Source organism: Citrus sinensis, chromosome 4 (genome assembly GCF_022201045.2).
Source record: "Citrus sinensis cultivar Valencia sweet orange chromosome 4, DVS_A1.0, whole genome shotgun sequence".
NCBI classification, from domain to species: Eukaryota; Viridiplantae; Streptophyta; class Magnoliopsida; order Sapindales; family Rutaceae; genus Citrus; species Citrus sinensis.
This window is the reverse complement of record NC_068559.1, coordinates 20,737,253-20,760,420: the sequence shown is the minus strand read 5'-3', so window position 1 is coordinate 20,760,420 and position 23,168 is coordinate 20,737,253. Positions and strand designations below refer to the sequence as shown.

Here is a 23,168-nt window from a genome sequence, read left to right as displayed (position 1 = left end):
TTTAACTTACTTCTACAATATTATCCTCTAACAATAATATATTTTTTTTTAGATATGCATGTCCGATTTTTTAGGACATTAATAAAAAAAAAATACTAACTTGTCAAAAGAGTTTTCCAAGAGAAATAATATATATATATATATATATATATATATATATATATATATATATATATAATTTTTTTTTTATTTTTTAGTGTTAAATTAATAATTTAATTTTTATTAATATCTAAAAAATAAATATTATTATAAAAGAGTAACTACAGAAATATTTTAAAATATTTTTAAAAATACAAAGATTACCTCAACTTAAAATATAATAACTAAACCAACTTTTTCGCCTTTATTTTTCCCCCAAACCTTTGAAGCTGGAAAAATAACAGAGAGAATGGTTCTCTTGTACCTTTTTTTGTTATCTTTTTCAATTATTTTATTCTCAGTGGGGAACGTTTTACTTCTTTTTCGTGTCATTTTCGGAAATTCCCAAATCCCACGAAAGGAAGAAAAGGTTTCCAATTCTAGCTATTGTTCTACTGTGTTTTTTTTTTTTTTTTAATAAAAAAATTGTCACCCACCCACTTTTTATTTTGGAAATTTTTTATCATGACCTATTATATTAGGTGAATAGCACCAAAATAAGACATGAACCAACTCTAATAAGCACATAACAGCAAATTCCCAGTTCTGCTTCAAGTGAAGTGCTTCTGTGAAGTGTGAACAAACTAATTCGGCGAAATAATTTCTTTTTTTCTTTCATAAAGATGTATATAATTTAAATAATGATATAAATGAAAAGAGACTAATTTGCATTATATTGTATTGTGTATATACAGAGAATCCGAAATTTACAATTCTCTTTCCCTCCACATACTCAGACGTCAATTTTTTTTTTCCACCCCCCTCGAAGTCAGGTTCTCGCAATCCAAAACCATCCTCTCTACTGCTGAGGAGGATAAAATGGAGGAAAAGCAAAAAATGGGGCAAGAAGAATCGCCAAAACTGAAATAAAAACAATTATCCATGGGATGAAAAGGAGAGAAGGGGGGAAAAAAAGAGGAAAGGCTACATCTAATAAATATCAAAATTTTGGATTCTAAACCTGATCATATATACAATATGTACAGCCGAGCAGCCGAGTTCAGCTGTTGAGCTTTGCTAAAAACTGGCTCAAGTTGTATTCTTCGGTGTACTGTGATTGATCCCATAGCTCTTCCAGTCCACCAAGAATGGCCTTCAATCCCTTTCCCGTGCCCATTAATTTTGGATCTCCATCAACATCAGAGAGCTTTGATACCCCGCCACCCTGCTTAGTCAGTCAGTCAAATGCCAGATAATAGTTGGCGTCATCCATAAAATTTAAGAAATTGAAAGAAACGCATATCGAAAACAAATGCTCAAGTTGTACTCTCTTCAGTGTACTCTTTTTAAGTTGTCTCGTCAATTATTATAGAACCGCATGCAGTTGTCTGAAGTGCATGGAAAAGAAAACATAAGAAACAGCTGTCAGCAAGTACCTTTTTAGGCGTTTCCGCAGAAGCGAATAAATCAAGCAACTGGCCAGTATTCATCGTTTTCATGCTGGCATTCTCTGCATTAATTACGGTATTTGCAATAGAAACTTTAAACCGTTGGAGGCTCATAACTTTCTCTTCCAGTGTGCCGCGCATAATGAGACGATGGACATGTACGACCTTTTTCTGCCCTAATCTGTGTGCTCTGTCCATTGCCTACAAGTTTGATCCCGCAGCAGATGCAAAATGCTTGATCTTAGATGCACAATCCAATAAAGTATAATGGAATACATAAAAAAGAAAAAAAATGCAAGAAGGGGGAGAGAAAAGAACACTGGAACAAGCACAGCTTCATGGTCTAAATTGTTTTATATGCATTTCCTTTTTCTCTGAGACGATAATTGACAAAACTGAAGACAACACAATGACTCAGAGACACAGAAAGAGAGAGAGAGAGAGAGAGTTTGACCATTTACAATCTCAATAGAATATTTAAGCAACGTACAATTACAGTCATGAAAGGTCAAACCAGAATAAACTAAACTAAATGAACATGCTTGTGTAAAACTCGCTAATATAATAATGCCACACTGTTTACTTTTTCAGATTTATGAAAATAAATCATCTTCAATGGACCATTGCTAAAAATGCTGACTTGTCAAGAAATTTTAATATAAATTTGTACCAACATTTGAAATAACAATTCAAATTCCTCGAATGGCCTGCTTTAGATATTTGTTTTTTTAATTAATATCATCCAATAGGTAAAAGACCACTACATCAAAACATGCAAATATTTATGGAATCTACAAATCTAAAATAGATATAATGAAATAGAGATTTTAATCACTTGTGATCAAGAATACTCAGAATTAATCATCAATTCTGTGAGGAGATAGTAAGTTCTGAAACTTTAAATAAATTTCTGCTCAGCTTAGACAAGACATGGCGGAATGCAAATGAAACAACATAAAGACAGCAATATAAACATTAACTACCTGATGGTCCCGCATAGGATTCCAGTCATGCTCCATGAAAACAAGGGTGTCAGCAGATGTCAGGTTCAATCCCAGGCCACCAACTGCAAAGAGAGGCATAATTTCAGTACATGTTAGGACCAGCCAACTCAGCAAACAAGAAGAAACCTACCATGCGTTGTAAGAAGCAGTGCATCAATAGTAGGGTCTGAATTAAAAGCCTTCACTATATCAAAACGTCTTTCTGATTCAACCGATCCATCTAGCCGTAGGTAGGTTACACTGTTACGAGACCACATGTAAAACATTAGCAACAACAAAAATATTAAACCTTTCTAAATGTACTCATTGCAGATTGATTAAATGAGATGAAAACTCAATATTAGCATAATTAAAGTAAATGAAAATACACAAGTTCACGACAATCCAAAAAGCCAATTCATTTTCCTAGTGCCAACAAAATAAATACCTCCACTAAAAGACAAAAAAGGGGTAAAAAAAAAAAGGAACTCCAATGCATTAGAAGAGTAATTTTCCAATAAAGAATCCCTTACTTTGATAAAATAAGGGAAAAGGTGAAAGACAAGAAAAACACACATTCCAATGCAATGTGTTTTTAACTGACACATGTAACCAAGGCAATGCATTTGCTCACTTTGATACTTATGATAAAGCTATCTTAACTTCTAATAAAGAATGAGCATAATAATTAGAGAAATGTATATAACCAAGCTCTGGGTCGACAACAAATTGAAATCGATATTAAGAGACTCACCTCTTCATATGGGTCTGAAACAAATCTCTTTCAATAATGTCTAGAAAGGCCTACATGCAATGTCATTGTTAGTACAATAGAATTATATATATAGAAAATATAAAACAAATGAAAAATGAAGTTGAACAAGAAAGGATTACTTTATGCTGAGCAAATATCAAAATTCTGTGCTGCCCAACATTAACAGCATTTTCAGAACTAGAACCATCCACGCCTATTCCACACTCATCCATTATCTCCTGAAGAGCAACTAATTTGGGAGAGTGATGAAGCTTATGTAGTTCAGAAATGATGTCAGAACTTCCTGGAAAGAGTTCTGACAAATGGCATAAAAGTGATTCAGGAATCTTGTCCCCAAGGACAAGCAATGGATGACTACAAAGTTTTAGCAAGTACTGCAGTGCCTGGAACATGAAAGACAGACAGGACACATATTAGCTACTGATTTGCTTTCACAGAGTGAGCTAAAACAAGTAATCACTTTACCTGGAAAACATGCGTAGATGCTTTTGCTGAGACATTATTCCCTTCTCCTTTATCTGCAGACTCATCAACTTTTACCATGCCAGAAATTTCTTGTTTTGCTTGTGAACCAGAAAACTTTTCATAAAGTTTTAATTGGACAGCACTCAGATCACAGTATCTGTCCTGAATTATCTTTTCTGGAAGGTCAGAAAGAACTTCATCTTTTGTCCGACGGAGTAGGAACGGCATGACCTGTAAAAGAAAAACCGCAGTCAGTGGTGAAAATATGATTGCTTCCAGAAGGAAATTTTTTCTATATATATATATATAGAAGAAGAAGAAGAAGTTTACCTGCTTATGCAATGCTTCCATGGCAAGTACCCCAGCTTCAGCATCTTTGGCAGAACATTTAGAATCTCTAGCCGCCACCAGTGGCTTCCCATAAGTAGCTTGGAACTGCCAATATAACAACACCAAATCAACAGTTGAACAACAATGAGACAATTACATTAATAAAAAGAACCTAAAAGTTGAGACTGTTCAATACTTCGAGACATGAAGGAAATCTGTAACAAAATGCGATGCCAGATAACTTAAAATCAGAGGGCAGAACACATACTTGTCTCTCTGTTCCAAGAAACCCTGGCATTAGAAAATCAAAAAGGGACCACAAATCTGTGATGTTATTCTGCAAGAAAGTATAAACAACTTGTTAGGCATACTAAAATTATATAATTTCTTGTGAATTCTTATATTCAAATCTACCTGAATGGGTGTTCCACTAAGTATTAGTCGGTGTGCTGCTTTCAGCTGCTTTACTGCAACTGTAATTTTAGACTTGGAGTTCTTGATGATATGCCCTTCGTCAAGAATACAGTAATTCCAAAGTAATTGTCCAAGATAATCGGCATCTTTACGGACCACATCATATGATGTAATGATGACATTATGCTTATCAAATTGTTCTCTAAGAGCAATGCGATCTTGGGCTGAACCAACATATTGGAGAGTACTCATTAAAGAAACATCAATGAACTTCTCTATTTCAAATGCCCAGTGTCCAACAAGTGTTGAGGGGCAAATAATTAAAGATGGATGAATCTCCTCAATACTGTTTGAAGCACGCCGCTCTGCAATGTCAGATGCTACAATCGCCGAAGCTTGGAGTGTCTTTCCCAGCCCCATATCATCACATAAGATTCCATGAAGCTTGAAACGTTTCAGAAATGCCAACCAGTTTATACCTTCCTGTTGGTACCTGATAGTGCCAAATAAACCATTATCTAGGTGAAAAGCAAATGCAAGCATTCAGGAAAAAGGTGAAAATGTTCTTCTACGCTTGCTCACTGTAAAAGCAATCAATTTATACCGATGATCTAAAAGTGTAACTTTTAGTTTGACTTAAATCCTAGTTAAAAAGTTGATCACCAGCACAAATGTCTAAGATACAAGACAATTAAATATACATAAAGAGAGAATTTAGGTTTGCCATATAACTAGGGTGAAAAGATAAATTTTTCATTATGAAACCTCAAGAATTATAAAGAAATTAGTTGCTGTCAAAATGGCAGTGAGAGGTATAACATTAGAACAAAACAAACAGGAAAAAAAAAATGAGAGAGAGAGGAGGAGGAGGAGGAGGAGGAGGAGGAGAATGGAAGAGCACACTAAGATGAGAGAAGGGTGAAAAAGGAATACCATGCATCCATGCCTTAAATGATAAACCAATTAAATATTCCATTAGTAAACTCTAATAATCTACACGAACATATTGATATTTGTAGGCTTGACTCTTGCTCATCCTAAAATGTTTAGGATTCATAAAACCACAAGCATTAGCGACCATTATGTAATAAAACTCAATAGGCAAGAATTGCAAATACTAGATTTCTTCCTTACAAGCAAAAGTACTATAACTCCACAACAAACAACCACACAAAAGACTGATTTACCCTAACTGAATCTTCAAAATGATGTAAATCTAACAACGTAACTATAGACCAAGTCTGTGCAAGAAAGGCGGATGAAAAAAACTAAAACACACTAATCTATAAACATTAACAGGAATGAATAATTACCTCCTCAAGGTTACTTTTAATTCAGTGCCAAGTTTGTAGTCATCGATATGGGAATTGTCAAGTAACTGCTCCAAGAACTGTGCATCTTCAGCATTTCTAGATAAGCCTTCAGTCAGTCCAGTAGGTGGTGAAACACCCCTTGCTAATGGAAGTAGTGGTACAAGAGATGCAAAACTTCGTGTCACGCTCTGTCTAACAGACTGATCACAATCACTCATACACCTCAGAAGAGGAACAACTAACAAAGGAGCGTATGGTACAAGCTCCGCACCCAATCCCTGAACAAGCAAACTAATAAGCATGCCGGCACCTTGTCTGGCATGAACAGAGGTCATATCCCCTAACATGGGAATTGCATTTTCTACTACAGCTGCCATTACATTTATGGTCATTGATTTAGCCATTGACGTTATACATCGGGAAGCAGCCAATCTAACAGAGACATGAGAATGACAAACACATTTGAAAATGCATGGAAGAAGTGTAAGCAGCTTTGGTTTTAATGCCTCATCTAGCATTGGTGCAATGGAACGTACAAGCTGCCCAAAAAAATAATTAATTAATTAATTAAATTAAATAAAAACCAAAATGAGATCAAGATTTAACCATCAACATTATCAAAAACATCCTCCAAAACTATGGTAACCAAAGGAATAAAACAAAATGAATTAGTGCAATTCAAAGGCAAATGACCAGAAAGAGAAAAAAAAAAGTGATTCACAAGTATTAAAACTCCTAAGAAGCAATATTACAGATGTAGTTGCTTCCATTCTGTACCATTTCAGTCAAAAAAATTGGTTCCTTAATATATAACTCGTATTATCACCTAACACCAAATAACTGTCTAACAAAAATAATGTGACAAAATCTACAAGGCATTGTAAAAGCACGACAAGAAAACATATAATACATAAATGATAAGTCAAGAACAGTAATAACCTGGATATTATTTATTAAGATCTGTGGATCCCTAACAGACTCGATGGCTAATATTATTTTCTTTTTATTTGAAGGACCATCTGGAATAAGAACTTCAGTAAGGCAGTCCCAGAGTTTTGGCAGCTTATCAAATAATGAAACACCAAACTTCCCACACAAATGCCTCAATGCAAGCTCAGACCCTCTTCTGCTAATAAAGCCTTCAACTCTTGACCGATCTTCACCACCAGCAAGCATGTGAGCCCTTGACTTCTGTTTTCCTGTACTGCTCCCAAAGGAGAGAAAATCTTGATCATCAATTATCTCCATGGAACCCATAGCTGCAGCTTGAGGTGTCTCACAAGGATCCATACTTGTCAAACTACAAATATTCTTGATTAATTTATCATTTGGACTAGGTTTACGAGCTATACAATCAGCAATAAGTTCTGCAAGTGCCTCAGCAGCCTTCTCCTGCAATTTTTCTTCCTGAATAAACAACAGAAAATAAATTAGATTAAAGGAACTTCTGTGGCATCAAAATGGAGTATCGACCTAGAAGAAATAATACCTGCTCTCTTTTGATTGAAGCCATCAAAGGTAAAATAATTGGATTTAGTCGAGCAGGAAGCTCTGACATCCAGACAACTGCAGCTGCAACTAACGCGGAGACAGTAACATGCAAATTACTCTGCAAAACATTCCAGCAGTACAACGGTGCGTCATAGATAAAACTAAAATTAGAGTAACCATTACTGGCTCCAAACCAACATCCTAGTTACTTGATTATATGGACAAGGTGAATCCAGGAAGTTCATTCTGATATGCAACCATAATACAATAAAATTCAAAGGACAGCTCTGAGATTGAGTTTCCACTTGCAACAGTGTAGGATGATGGGATTCCATATTATATACATTTTCAAGAGAAATATCAGTAAAAAGAAACTAAAACAAAAATTCATGAGGAAATTGTAGCACCATCGCTAGTTTAGAAACCCTGTGGAGAGTATTAAAGCACATATCCAAATGACTGCCAAAAGAGCAACCTAAAAAGAATAAAATGCAACATGCAAACCTACAATGCAACTAAATTCAGCAAGAGATTTAGCTTTTCAAATAACAGAATATACGAATTAAACTTTGGGCAATTTAGCATGTCCTGAAAGATTGCAACGTCAACATACCTGAACACATTTTAAATATCCAGAAGTTGTCAACATTCGTTGTTTTATCGATTCTATATCATCAAGCATTTGCCTACTCAAAGATTCACTGCCATCACTATTACTGCCTAATAGCTGCAGTTTTGATGCAAAACTGATTGCATTATCAGCACTCAAGCTTTCCACATCAATTTCATTTGCTGACAACATTTCTGTAAACATGCCAGATGTCTCCATAGCACGAAGTAATTGGCTGGCTTCATTCCGCATCTTGCCATACGTTCTTGAAAGCTCAGCATAGGGAAGAAGTGAATCTTTTGTGGGGTACGTAGGGTCAGAGCATGCTAACAAATCCAACAACCACTGTTTGAGATGACCGGGAAGATTAGGCAAAACTGCTGCAGATCCAGGAAGTTCCTCGCTTTTGATCTCTTTGAACCAGGAAATGAAAACCATGGCCGCCACCTGATGAAGAGACGCAATTAAACAATAGACAGAGGAGATTGAGGGCACTATTACACATCTATAAACTAAGAATAGTAGCTACCTGCCGCTGGACCCCAGAGAAAGAGGTAAGGGCATTCCAAAGTGGGTCAATTACAAACTGTATAGATCCTTCATGCAACTTAGAAGCAAAAATGCCCAATGCTGATGCAGTTACAACTCGAGTATTTGTCACCGACATTTCCAAGTCAGAACCAACAGTTATCTTAACTGAGTTTGTCGAAGTATCTCCATTTCTTTCCTGTGGAAGATCAACACTTCCAGACGAATCATTTTCAAGCTTCACAGCTCTCATTTTTGCTGCTGCTTTAAAATGACTTTTTCGAGGAAGAGCTACAGGCCAAAACATTTTTGTAGCATCTAATGATGAACCAAAAGGTGTTGTAGCAAGTTCTATCCAGGAAGACATAAATTTACCACCAGCAGCTTCCAAGTCCTCGACAGGGCTCTGGCCATTGATTAATAAACAAAGCATTAGAGTGAATAAGTAAAGAATAGGTATACGGAAATAGAGATTATGGAAATTTCCTGCACAGAATACAGAAAAGGTAGTTTGTGAAATAGCAAAACTACTTGATTTTAAGTAATTGGTTTTAACACAACTTGATAACTTGATAACTTTTTGTAATGGACACAACTCTACTTCCTCTATATATATTGTGTGTGTATTTTAAAATGGACACAACTCGATAACTGATGTATCCAACTCTATAATCAAAATAAAATTATTTTTACCCCTAGCAAATTGCATCAATACAGAAAGCAAACCTATTTGTGAAAGTTTTGCACTCTTATTTAAGGTTTATGTCTAAACTTAATGATACAGTCAACACTTCATGTCATCTCCTTTTTTACCTCTGCCACTCAACCATGAAACTGGACTGCTTTTTCCATGTCACACTAGGTCTTTAAAGATATTAATGTGTGTCAATTCAATGGGAAAAAAACTTATTTATTTTCTGTCTTGTTTCATTCTTTCGCTTCTAACTCCAGATTGTCGATGATCTACAAAGATTGCAGTGATTACATGCAAGACAGAATTTGAATTTCTGTGGTACAACAATCAACCTTTTCTTCTTTTGTAGTTAACACTGCACTTCATACCACCCCAAATTAAACGTATCCCCTTGGACTTGAACCCTTGACCTCCAGCTTCCCTAGATCTCATAAGTCCTACCAAAAAGGGTCCCAACAGTATAGAAAAAAATAAAAATGTCTTTACCTTATAAAAGTGTGGGTCTAGGATAAGCTATCTCAACTCAATTCTTTTTTGCACCAAACATAGGATTGGTTTAAAATTTGAAAATCCAATCCCAAACTATATCCCATGCACCAAATGTGCCCATAAAGGATTGGGGGAAATAAAATATATATATATATATATATATATATATATATATGAACAAAAGAGATAACAAAAAAATTGTGAAATCAACTAAATGCATGCACTCTTATCAGATTAAACACCTGAACAAGCAGTCTCCAAACTCTATCTGAACACTGCAGAATTTCTTCATTTGATTCCAGCAGCAGATTCTGAAAAACAATCCTAAGAGTATCACCCAAAATAAAAGATGGCCAAAAAGAACCACCTGAGGACTCCGCAATCATCCTTTTGTAACCAGCTTCAAGAAGTCGCTCCTGCAGATAAAATTCTCCAGTTAACACAATCAACTCCAATTAACAGAATCAAAAGCAGTGCAATACCGCAAATAGAAAACATGTAAACAAAAAAGAACTAACTGAAAAAGCAGCAGCTTGCACATTTCTTCGACTTCTAATTTAAAAAAGTGCACATATTAGATTTTCTTTTTCCTTTTTTGGGGCTAAGAAACAATAGATAAATATGTAAACTATCAGAAAAATATACCAAAAGGAAGGGGATAAAATCTCATAAAGACAAGAACAAGAAGTCCCAAAGAGAAAAACTCGAAACACCCACCATTGAAAATCTCAAGTTAGCAAAAACTACCAGGAAAAAAAAATCCAAAAATCTATAGAGCTGTCGGACTCCAAACTTTCAGGTTATAGCCACCTCTTAGTTAAGCAAAATGAAGAATAAACGGACATCTTCAATCTCTACTGAATGAATGAAGGAATCTCTCAACTTCACTTTGCCCATCAGTTGAAAAGGCATTTATTAGATTAATATTATAGTACATGACTGGAAATCAATATTTGTAAAAGGAAAAAAATCAAACGCATGGGAGAAACTATGTACCAAAGTACGAATAGCTGAATGGCGGACTGATGTTATGCTATGCCTCATAAATGGCCATAATCGAGGGGCCAGCATTGATAACATGTAAGGATTTGCCTGAAAATCTCTTCCTTCTCCAACATCATCAGCACGAACTACTTCATTTAGATCAAATTCCTGTTTAGATGTAGCCCCAACCATTTTAGGAATCATCTCTTCCTGCGAGTAGATTTCCGCCAACAGATTCATCACACTGCAAATGTATCAGAGCCTTTCAGAAAAGTCTACTTCACTCTTCATCAATTTAAACTACCATAAATTCAGAGTGCTGCCTAATTACAAGAATAATTTTTTTCCCTCTTTTTGAGAAAAATCAAAAAGTACTGATTAAAGCTGTCATCAAAAACTTAACATTGCAGTTTTATCATCTATGCTAAAATCCACACTCAAAGCAAGAAGTGGGATAGTTATAATAAAGCTCATTCATAAATGGAGAGCAAACGAGGCAATAAGAGCCAGGCCACCAACCAAAAACAGAGAAAAGAAATGCCAATATTCAAAGAATGCCACAGGAAAAAAATTAATAGATAATTAGCATATTTCTAATATGGGACATCATTCTCCCTCAATTTGCCCCTTCCACATACCCCTCAAAAAAATAGAGAACAAAAGAAAGAAAGAATCAAAACGATTCCAGCATGTATACCTACTAGTGGACGGGCTTAGATCATCCAAATCGAGCAATATATCCCAAAGTAGCATAACAATTGAATGCAATGTTTGACCATCTAAAGCAACGATAGCAGCTGCAGTGGGTATTAAAGCATCTGCAGCCACTGCTCGAACATCATCATCAGGGTCCTCCAACCCAGCTCTACATGCAGGCAGAACATAGCCTAGTAGACCATGCAGCATCTCCTAGTGTCAACAAAAGAACCACATACATTAGCAAAAATAGAAACCTTATAATAGACCTGCAACTTGAATGCAAGGCATACAACGTAAAGGCAAAAGCTTTCAGGCCAAAGATGCATAAGGTTTAAGGGGGAAAAAACCAAAGAATGTTTCCAAATTGGTACATATCATGAACCAAAAAGAAAAAATAATTTTCTACAATAAAGACCAGGTAGATTTAACCAACAAAGTTTTACCTGTCGCACAGCAACCAAGTACTTGATGCCCAAAAGGCTACCATGACGAATTTCCCATTCTGGTCTACGCTGAACACAAATAAATTACAGAGCATATAGTCACCAAGCAGCAAGTAGAATACAGTGAACCAAGTGTCTCAGAAGTGGACTAATAGAATGTACTTACAGGACATTTACCTGCATTTGCAACAAGATATACAATGTCTCATAAACTAAGGAAGGATGCATATACTTAAAAGCAGCACCTAAAGCTTGGGCACAGGTTTCCCTTACAGGAGCAACGACCTGATCAGATACATAATCTCCAAAACTGCAAGACAAAAATTACACTGTCAAAAATAAGGATACAGAAATGAGGAGGATTGCTGATCATTATAAATTAAGAAGGAAATGGACTTGAAAAGAATACGTAGAGCCGTACCGGTCCAGTGATAATATACATAAGAAACGAATTGCACAATCTTGAAGAAATTCACAGTTTTTCTGCCAAGAATGCCTAGCTAGTTTCAACCAGTTCATAAGCTCACTGTTTTCAGGAAGATTTTTCAGGGTTTCAGAATTTAGAAAGTCCCCCTTCTCCCCAGATTGTCCCCTTGGCTCTAATATGTCAATAGCTTCTTTGGATGGATGGGATAAACCATCAAGATTAGATTCTGGCTCCACCTTAACAGAACTAAGATCAAGTTGCCCATTGACTGACCCTGCAGGTAGATTGCAACCACTATCGTCAACCTTTATGCTGATATTACAGCCATCACAATTCACAGGAGACACCATCGTATCCATCAAGGGAGGGGGTGCATCTTCAAACTTCATCTTTTTTAGAAGGGGCTCTGGCTCATCAGCTGGAACTTGCACATTCAAATCAATTTCTCTCTCTCTCTTCATTGTAATTGAGTCTTTGTCTTTAAATTCAACATTTAGTGCTCCATCTGGACCCAACTCAGGCATAAACACTCCAGCAGAAGCACCATGATGGGTTAAAATTTCTCTTAAAGCCATAACGCTCCCATGGCGAACCTCCCAAACTGGAAATAAATATTCACAGGATTATCAATTGGATGAAAACCCAAAAAGAAGGTTCTAAACCTAACCAAATGCATTGAAAACTTACCAGGATCAAACATATCAAGGATGAGTTGCTCAACAAAACTACGGAAAGGCCAAAGCCCATCTCCCTCATGCTCTGAGCTGTCCTCATCAAGAACAGCATCTGCCTGAATCATAATGATATTGGGCCAAATACTTAAATATAAGAAAAGTAAATGGGAAAAAGTACACTACACATTCATTAGCAAGGGTTTATACGAACACGCTCATCAGAAGTATGCGCACATATAGATCTTGGTGTTTAAATGCAAAGCAAAAATCAGAATTATGCACCGTATTATTGAAAAGAAAAGGAAGAAAATTATAATACCTTATTGGAATTGAATGGATCCCCACATGATCCCTTTGGTGTTGTCACATTTTGAGCATGGGGGACCTCCATATCTCCATCCTCAGACCAGCTTTTTGATTGGTCTTTTGAACTTATTTTTGCTTTTCTCTTTAACATATTCAATTCTCTAGCACTTGGCCTCTTAGAAATGACACTTGGAACCATACTTGAAACTAGCCGTTGGATATTATGTGCAGATGCAGAAGTGTAAAATCTACGGTCAAACCCATTTCCATGGGAATTTAATTTGTGAACAATAAGATCTTCATCTTTGATCATATCATTTAAATCCACAAACTGCTCACAGACATCCAAACCTGTGAAAAGAAATCATGTTATTACATATTGTATATATACCGCCAGTATCAAATATTACATCCAAAAAGGGCAAAAGGAAACTACATAAAAGTGAATACTGAATGCAAAGAAAATACACCATTTCTACAAATGTATTGTTAAAAAAAAAGGGGCAACCTGAATCTTATAACGAGATACTAACAAGCTAAAAGATAAAGATACTTCATTTTATCATAACAAAGACTAGTATTCATTACTTATTTTAAAAGATCACCACTCGCTAAGCCACTTAACTCCTTGGCTTGCTATATGCTACATAACAACTCATTTTTTCCTTAAACTAGCAGGCATTAATAGCAAACTTCTTCAAAGTACTACGAGCCATACATAGTTGTTTCACTTCAAATTGAATTTTTTATTTTTTCTAACACAGCTACTATAGTGTTAGATAAAGCCCATTAATAGCTGACAGCTAGAGAATAAGATAAGACTTTTTACTTGACAGCCACTGATTCTATCTCATACCTGCTTAGGATTAAAAGTCACAGCATTTCAAAGCCAAAAAGGCTCTGCTTCTATATAACTTACAAAGGGAAAATAAGCCGACGGTCCATTCCACTCACAAGCTTACTTCATTTAACTGGTTGATATGCACCAACTTAGGGCATCAGTGATGAAAGAAAGCAGAGGAAAAGATTAAGACAAGAGAAGACCCCAGGATCTCTTGCATGGAAATAAAACACATCTATGAACCACCAACTCCTATGACATAATGAATAACAAGAGTGTGTTTTTTACTAAGAGATACTATAAAGATGGCAGCCCAGCTTTAACAGCCAGATTGCCCATACTGATAAGTTGTGGCCCATTGTTTGAAAATGAAAATCACCTGATCCTTGGCCAGACCAAATAAAATCACCAATGTGAGCTTTACTTCTACAAAATTAAGGCTAGTATAATAGCAGAACCTTATCAGTGGCCAATAAAGATCCACCAGGTATAGAGCTAAAATGCCTTTGCCTACCTAGGTGCAAACAAGAAACACATTAGACCATATCTTTCAAAGAGCTATGCTAATCCTCAAATTAGAACTCGTCAAGTTCTGGGCTTCCCTCTGGGCATCTATAACTACTGAATTCAAAGACATCTCTTTCTTTTTTATTTTGCTTAATTGGGAAGCTTCTATATCTTAACAGGGATGCACTCTTAGTGAGCTAGTGTTTTTGGGTTTTGGGATATTTTATCTTTGCAGTTTCTAAGTGTTCTGTTTATATTGGGACTTCTCGTCCTTTTTTGTGGATTTGTAATCCTCCTAATCCTTGTACATATTTCTTATAGTTATATTTAATCTTTTTTTCTTAGCAAAAAAAAAAAATCCTCAAATTAGAACTCACAAAATCTGTTGCATGCCAAGTTTACAAAGTAGAACACTGCAATGTTAGGCCATGAAGAGCTATATTAAACCCCACAACAGCAAAGTGTATCCTCAAATTAAACTTAGTACACCTTTCACATCACTCCAAGTTACAAAAGCCAAAAGATCCAAGCACAATGTTCTCTACCAATTCCTCCCTCCAAGCCCCTCGAACCCCTCCCCCCCCCCAAAAATAAAAAGTATCAGTGAAAATTTTGAAATTTGGCTGGCCAACCCATTCAAGCGCTGGAGGAGGTAAGGATAAAACATGAATTTCTAACCCAAAAAAACACACACACACCCTTTTGCAACTCAATAAACATCTAAGATGCCAGCCCCTTCTATACCAATTAATAAACCCAGCATCAAAACATGCAGTATTGACCTATGAAAAACCAATTGAAGTACGAATTTACTAACCCAAACGACGTTTAAGATTTTGCTTCTGCCGAGCCAACCGTTCCCTCGGATTCTTGGAATTATCAATTGCAATATCATACTCCTGCATGAGAACTGATATGAGAATTTGAATTTACACGTGCTTTAGTGTAATTTCCAAAAATCAATCCAAAAATAATCAGATTGCAAGAACAACAGATGGAAGATGGATCACCTGTCCTCCAGATGCTAACAAAGCACCAAACTCTAAAACCTTGTTGAGGTCAAAGCTGTTATAATTCAAAAGGGCAAAAACCGATTTACATTTGGTTTATTCAAACGAAAACATATTGTTCAAATACAGGTATGCTTAAAAGAAAAAAGTTAAAGCAGTGAAAAACATTGACAACCTTGTAAATGAAACACTTGCTACAATTTTAGAATGAAAATTAGGCCATGCCACCATGTCCTCCACAATACCAGATATCCCAACTTCAGACATCTTTGTTTCCACACAAGAAAATAATTCCTTCAAAGTTGTGAGCTTAACATTCTGAGCAATTGCCCCAATAGCATGAGCAGCAGCTACCCTCGTATCCCAACTTTTACTCCGAAGATATTGTGATACCTATATTCAAATATATAGAATTCAATAGATGAAATAATGATAATAAATCCTGTATGGCAGCAATACAGAGGTTATTGCATCAATGATTGCCAAAGAAATGAGTTAAAAAAAGGTCACAAGTTTGACAAACCTAGAATAATTATATTAACAACTAGCAATCTGCTAGTAACAGTTTTCAATAGGAAAACAAAAACCCTAAAGCTGATAGACTAGAAAGAAAGCCTACGGCTAGAGCAGCAGTTTATAGACCAATCACAGGTTTGACAAGTAGAGAATAATTCTAATGGGAAATGGCAAACAGCAGGTAACAGTGGTTGTTATAAGACTCAAGACTAATAGATGATCAGAAGAGCTGTACTCTGAAATCTCAGCCCAACTTGAAAATGACCTCTAAATGATTATTGAATTAATTTTTTTGAGAGGAAATTTAGAAAGTTCTAAATAATCTGACATCTCAAGTTAAGTTCACTCCACAATCCCACCCCAAACGAACTACACTTCCATCTGTCAAAGTTACCACCCAGCCACTTCATAAAGAAAGAGTTAAGTCTGCCTAGATTTCTCTAGATTTCTATGGAGTTACTATTGAAAAAGCATGAAACGTCATAAAATTCCACTGAAATGTGTCTAACACAAAGAATTCCCTATTCCATCAGTATAACAATTATTGAAGATAATAGGGGAATTCACAAGGTTAGAACAGAAACTGGCCCCATTCCTGGCACATATCACACTTTAGACCAGGGAAAACATTAAGACAAGAGTGATATACTCTAGGTTCTTGACAGAAACCCATTAGATTCATTTACGTTAATATAATATTTATCACAGGATGTCATTTCCCAAGGTTTTCAAAACAAAATACACAGAAAGGAACCACAACCTACTGGAATCTGACTTTTCTCTAGTTATTAGGTCAGCCCATGCTCCCGTAGGATCAGATCTTACTCTAATACACTTCACATGCTGTGTGCCATACTCTGTTTTTTCATTAAAAAGAAGACTTGTACGCACTCATATCAATAATAGTATCCAACTTCAAACAAATGGGGAAAAAAAAATCAACATCTCGTCACTTCTCATCATTCATATTGCTTAATCATTGTAGCGAGCATGAAGAGACTAAATGTTGACTAATGGCAAGTACTATTGTCAGCATAGGAGATGCAACTTACAGAAGTTCAAAACAACAAAGAGACGGTGCACCATTTTTCCGAATGATCCAAAAATCATAGAAAAGAAAACCCAAATGGTACTGAACGAAATAACAACATACCAAGAAACAAAAAATTAAACAAAATGACACACATAAATTCTAGTACCAATCACATACCTTCCTCAGTAATGAATTCAAGTCTTGGGGATGTGTTTTAGCAATCTCCCCAATCTGCCGCGCGGCTGTAAACCTGGTTGCTTGCGTTGAGCCAGCTAATTAAAATTTTGGTTAATGAAAACTTATTCTCAATCACCCATTTCACAATACATTGACGTAGACATAAGTTCAAAACAGTGGGAACTAGCAATTGTGCAATTATACTGCAGATCCAATAATTCAAAATCATAAGAGCAATAATTAAACTTAAAAAAATAAAAGAAGGATACTGTCCAATAAAGTGAGCAAACGATTGAGACGTGACGATTGCTGAGCCATAACATTAACAAAGACAATACCAAAACGAGCTTCTTGTGACTAATTCTGCATCCTCGTCTATCATTCAATCCATCACCTCGCCTCAGCGACTATCAATAACACTGTGAAAATCATCAAACCAACAAAATTTTCGAGAATTAGTTTCGATATTCATAATGTCAATTGTTCTCAACGTTTCTAAAAACAAAACCGAAAAATGTTTTCTTCCTTTTTTTTTTTTAAGTTTGTGTATGTATTCTGGGATAATGTTGAAAATTAAAAAGAAAATAAGCTAGGGTTACCTTAGAAGAGCGCGAAACGGCGGTGACCTTTTGCGTTTCGGATGACGGATGACGATGTTTTTCGTTCTGGTCGTCGATGAAGAACGGAAACCCTTCTCTTCCTACGTGATAATATATAAATATTAAAAATACTAATATAGATTTAGTATTTGTTGATATTGCATTAAGGTCCTGAGAGTTTACATATTTTACATTTATGCTAGATAAGGTAGACTTTTTAATTTCTTACCTTGCAATTTTTCATTTCACCCCATCCATCTTTGCTTCTGAATATCAGTTCATATCCTCAATATTTATATTAATTACGTACGGGGTCCAATTTGTTTATGTTAAAATCTCGAAAGATCTATTTACACAAAACAATATATAAATATGAATAAAGTAATTTAAACTCTGAAATATACTTTAAACTTTTTTTATTAAAACATTTATTGAAAACACATATTTTAAGTCTATTTGGAATTGAGATATTATAACTTTTAAGTTAGAGATTGCTATTAAAAAAAAATTATAACTATAAACAAAAAGTTAATATTATACAATAAATATAATTTTTCAATAATAATTTTAATAAAATTAATTAAAATATAATAATTTTTTTTTCATACAAATATAAAATTAAATTAACTTAACTTGTAAAATATAGCAGTTAATATTTATTAAATAATTTAATATTTACTAAATAATTTAATATTGTACCTTACTTAACCTTAATCCCAAATAAACTTTTTCTCCCTACTTGAGTGTGAGAATTAATTTTCATGTAATTTACTTTGTTGGGCTTTAATTTTGTTGGACATTACATATTTATTTGTAAATTTCTGTTGAGTTTGAACATCTTTTTGTAAAGTGAATTCTGTTGAGCTTGTACATTTGTTTATAATTAAAAATAATAATCATTATTAGTTGGGAGTCGGGACACCCTTGTAAATGCCAAAAAATAATTCAATCAACTCTGAATATCATCACGCTTTTACTTTTTAACCTTTCTTCATGAATCCAACCAGGTATAATAATAATTTCTCAAACTATAAAACATTGAAATCAAACTAAAATTATACAACTGCAATGTTCAAGCATATAATTCACCAGATGTTCCCACATAACAACCTCTTCTGAGGAAGAAAAATAATTCAAAACCTATGCAGCATCCATTTTAAGCAAATAAAAATCTGCCCATCAACCCAGCTTAGGTGAGAGGTAAATTATATACACTGCATATCCAAATTCATCAGTCGATTCCCAAGCTTGAGTACGGTTCATAGCCATCCTGCCAATGAAATTATTACAGAAATTACAGCTAACATGCAAAACCCATAATGTGTTAACCCAATTCTGCTTAAGGATGCTACTCACCGAGCAATCATCATGTACCCGCCATATGGTCTCCCCAAGAAGGTTTGCAACTGACAGAATCGTCAACTGTGGGAAATAATTCTGCTCTGACACGGGAATGGTATTTGTTATGATCACCTCTTGAAACAGACCGCTTGACAACCTCTCGATTGCTGGGGGACTGCAAAATGAAGAGGAAAGACACAAAAACACAACAATGGAAGAAATGAAAAGTCAGCATAAAAACAATCAAAATAATGATCGCATGTGCAAAGTCCTGAGAATTGCTCTTGAATAAAGGTGCTTGTGATTTTGATTGATGAGGATAAAAGATATGACATGAGGTCAAATTTTAACATTCAAAGTAAAATGTAAAATTAATTGTTGTGGCCTAACTAGTGATAAACCACACTAATCTCAAAGTTAATTTGGAGTGCTTGGCTAAGCATCAACAATTGTACAGTGATTGTACCTTAAAAGCATTAATACATCTAACTCACATCATAAACACATTCCAAATTACCAAAAGTTGCCAGTAATTTTCTAACCGAGACTCAAAATTGTTGAAGGTATGTGTGAATCCATAGATATAAAATTATAAAATAAAGATCTAATGATTGTCATGTCTGAACTGTACAGAGAATGCAGCTCAGTTAACCAGAAGTTATAATATGCAATAAAGGAATGAAGCAGAATCCTTGACTAAGAACAGAATTGAGATACCTAAAAACAGCATGTGTACTACATGCATAGACTTCCCTAGCCCCCTCTTGATGTAGCAGAGCTGCACCTTTGGAAATTGTTCCTACACCCCAAAATCTAATCAGTCATACTTAATATGGTAACAAATAACAAGATTGAGATGATAGCACTAAGAAATAACAGGAAGAATATCACGTAAACTGGTCATCTATAGCATGTTTTTTTTTTTTTTTTTTCTGTTTGACAAAAAGAAACAAAAAAGTTTGACAAAATGGATTCTTGGGAACTCCTGGTGAATTACTTCCTCTCTACTAAATTTTGCCGTGTGTGTGAACATTTTCATAATTGGTTGAAAAACAAAATGGCAAGAAGTTAATGGAGAGGGAGCAATGCACCGGCAGTACCCAAGATTTTTCCTTTCAAAGCTGACCAGCTGTGTCAATCATGTCGTCCACCATAACAGCCACCCTTCCCTTCACATCACCAATTAAATTCATCACCTGCAAACAAGCACATGCAAATATATAAAAGTAACAATAAAATATCTCTAGCTATATCAAGATATGCAAAATGAAAGAAACTTCAAAGATAACAATCATGGAGCATAAGGAAACAAGCTTATAAGTGAATCTCACCTCTGCAACATTGTGCCCCTGACGTCTTTTATCAACAATTGCTAGAGGAGCATCTGATAATTTTTTGGCAAACGCACGTGCTCTAGCAACACCTCCAACATCCGGTGAAACCACTACTAAATCATCAGAACTTATAGCCTTACTGGCCAGGTAGTCAAGTATCACCGGCTAGAGGTGCAAAAACGAGAAAAAGAATATGAATTTAAAAACTAATATTAATATTAAAGAACATAAAGTAAACATTTAAGTTGATTCAATTATTTACTTATTATAGCGCAATAAGATGTCTCATAGTCTACATTATACCATAAGAAGGATAAGATATAGCTTTGAAAATAAAAGCTCAATAAGTCCGTTATAAATCCAATCTATAGGAAAGGAATCTTCCAAATTCTATTTTAGCCTTTTCCTATGCCCCCAAACTAATCTAGATTCAATCATGTTTTAGGTTTTATGACTGCTGCCATACTCAAAATCCATATCTATGAATAATCTCATAGAGACCAAACAAATAATATAGCTAGTACCTGACCGTATACATGATCCACAGGAATGTCAAAATAACCCATAGACTGTCCAGAATGAAGATCACAGGCAAGCACACGGTTTGCACCAGCCTCAGTTATTAGATTTGCAACAAGTTTGGCCGCAATGGATTCACGCCCTTGAGTCTGAAATAGTACCATTGAATTAAAGGTTGATTAACATGGAGAAATGGAAACCATTTATCGGGTCATAAAACTACCTTTCTGTCAGCTCGTGCATACCCAAAATACGGAATGACAGCAGTAATATTTTTGGCTGAAGCTCTTCGACAGGCATCAATCATTACGAGAAGCTCCATGATATTCTCATTCGCAGGTGGACAAGAAGGCTGTACAAGAAACACATGACACCCCCTAACACTTTCTTGTAACTGAACATATATCTCTCCATCCGCAAAACGCTTTATCTTAATTTTTCCCAAATCCAAACCCATGTAGCAGGAAATTTCCTATTGCATAACAAAAGTACGTTTGATTTTTACATGCATCAAGCTGAAGATATATCTGTGAAATAAAAGTTGGTAATATTTAATAACTATGGAGTAATAAATTCCAGCATTTAAGTCTTCACTGATGCAGCTTATCCATAACTATTGCATTATGTTAGTTATTAACCTTACAAATGTACCCTAAAAGCTAGAGTTGCCAGACAGCAACACTAAATGGAGCCCTAATTCCGAGTAACAAATTACAACCAGTAACTGGAAATTAAGAACCTGAGAGAGTGCGGGATTAGCAGTGCCAGAAAATATACGGAGTCTGGTGTCGTTCTTGATCATTGTATTACCTAAATGGAATTTTGAATCCAAAAGGTTGTTATTAAGGATCGAAATGCAAGGAGGTCCATTGTCATACTTCAAGGGCTCAATCACATTACACCTCTGCCACCAAAACCACATACACAAAACAATTAAATAATCTTTTTAAAGCACTCTCAGTATCAGTAAGAATTGGAGAAAATCAAATTACATACTACTCGGAACGAATTACGCTTGCTGCAGTTGCAGATGAAACTCAGGCTTGTTGAATAAGTGAATGCTGATTGCAGAATTGAAGCCATTTTTTTTTTTTTTTACCCTTCGAATTAAATCAGGGAAATGATTGAATAAAATTCTGGAGTTGCCCTTCTTCAATCGGGAAGAAGATATTTCGACTTTAGGAAAATTATCACTTACCTCCCTTGAGGGTTTTCGATATTTCACTTTTGGAAAACATTGAATAAAGAGGCATGGACTTCTGACTTCTCTTCCAAAGTCCAAACTTTAAACTCTCTTTGTCCCTCGCCCCCCGGCCTCGGCCTCAACAGCCTCGTCTTGTGGGCATTTTGGTAACTTTAGCTAGAAGTAATTTTATGTAAGATTTACAATAATGAGCATTTTTCGTATTGAAAGTGTTCATCGTCATTCGTCAGTATTGTCCCATTGATTTACATTGTCGTGAGATTAACTTTGAATTACCTATTCTCTGAATTGGTTATCTTTAAGTTATTTTTTTAATTTTTTTAAAAAAATTTATTTTGACCCACAACGATGGTCAATCGTGAAAATACATTTCACTATTTTTAAACTCTTATTTTATCATAAATTTGAGGTTTAATCTCGATAATTTATTGTCGTTTGATAATGGTTCTAAAGTACTAAATTTGACACTAATGAATATTAATAACCACTAATAGGCGATGGCTTGTAATAAAAAATAATTGATTATAAAACTTATGGTTGAGTCGCCATTGTAAATATTTTAATAATTAACAAATTAATTTAAAATAACTACTTATTTAAGGATATTAAAAAATAAATGAAAAAGATGAAACAAGACCATGGGGTCATAATTAACTTACAAACTCTGGTTAAATTGAAAAAACTTAACCGATTTAGCGTTGACACTTTTATGCCTCCAAACGTATAATTGTACTGAATACATTAAATTTAAGTTTAAAATATTTTTAAATATTTATATTTAAAATTTATTTTAAAAATCACGCAAATATTTATTTACATATGTTATAGTAAATTTTTAATATTTTATATGTTTTATTTTATTCCTTATTTATGTTTTATGCGGCTCATAATTTTTGCCCAATTGAGTCAGTTTATAACTCCGCCGCTAGGATAGAC

At 35.0% G+C, this 23,168-nt stretch overlaps 2 protein-coding genes across 4 annotated transcripts; both read right to left on the bottom strand.

Moving 5' to 3' along the window:
* Window positions 1-785: 785 nt before the first annotated feature.
* LOC102626322 (TATA-binding protein-associated factor BTAF1) lies at window positions 786-17,971 on the bottom strand. 2 transcript variants are annotated; one of them, XM_015532130.3, is made up of 29 exons: window positions 17,835-17,971; window positions 17,505-17,654; window positions 17,236-17,330; window positions 15,685-15,902; window positions 15,510-15,564; window positions 15,317-15,398; window positions 13,165-13,502; window positions 12,859-12,961; window positions 12,166-12,772; window positions 11,922-12,054; window positions 11,745-11,813; window positions 11,300-11,511; window positions 10,615-10,846; window positions 9,861-10,034; window positions 8,437-8,841; window positions 7,911-8,354; window positions 7,296-7,415; window positions 6,746-7,213; window positions 5,807-6,345; window positions 4,494-4,986; window positions 4,348-4,416; window positions 4,080-4,184; window positions 3,750-3,980; window positions 3,404-3,667; window positions 3,264-3,313; window positions 2,661-2,770; window positions 2,510-2,592; window positions 1,515-1,727; window positions 786-1,303 (listed from the first exon to the last, which is right to left on the bottom strand). In XM_015532130.3, exons 2-29 carry the CDS (start codon window positions 17,551-17,553, stop codon window positions 1,139-1,141), a joined length of 6,126 nt encoding a protein of 2,041 aa, XP_015387616.1. In that variant the 5' UTR covers window positions 17,554-17,654; window positions 17,835-17,971; the 3' UTR covers window positions 786-1,138. The 2 variants fall into 2 exon arrangements, with proteins under 2 accessions (XP_015387616.1, XP_024956230.1); XM_025100462.2 differs by lacking the exons at window positions 15,317-15,398; window positions 15,510-15,564; window positions 15,685-15,902; ... (1 more) ...; window positions 17,505-17,654; window positions 17,835-17,971 and having other exon boundaries at window positions 12,859-12,957; window positions 13,165-13,314.
* An 807-nt stretch (window positions 17,972-18,778) lies between these two features.
* Window positions 18,779-22,248, bottom strand: LOC102626622 (ribose-phosphate pyrophosphokinase 5, chloroplastic). 2 transcript variants are annotated; one of them, XM_006484701.4, is made up of 9 exons: window positions 22,025-22,248; window positions 21,768-21,932; window positions 21,252-21,500; window positions 21,034-21,177; window positions 20,507-20,674; window positions 20,302-20,371; window positions 19,893-19,974; window positions 19,191-19,350; window positions 18,779-19,104 (listed from the first exon to the last, which is right to left on the bottom strand). In XM_006484701.4, exons 1-9 carry the CDS (start codon window positions 22,109-22,111, stop codon window positions 19,066-19,068), a joined length of 1,164 nt encoding a protein of 387 aa, XP_006484764.1. In that variant the 5' UTR covers window positions 22,112-22,248; the 3' UTR covers window positions 18,779-19,065. The 2 variants fall into 2 exon arrangements, with proteins under 2 accessions (XP_006484764.1, XP_024956721.1); XM_025100953.1 differs by lacking the exon at window positions 22,025-22,248 and having other exon boundaries at window positions 21,839-21,932.
* Between the last annotated feature and the right edge of the window lie 920 nt (window positions 22,249-23,168).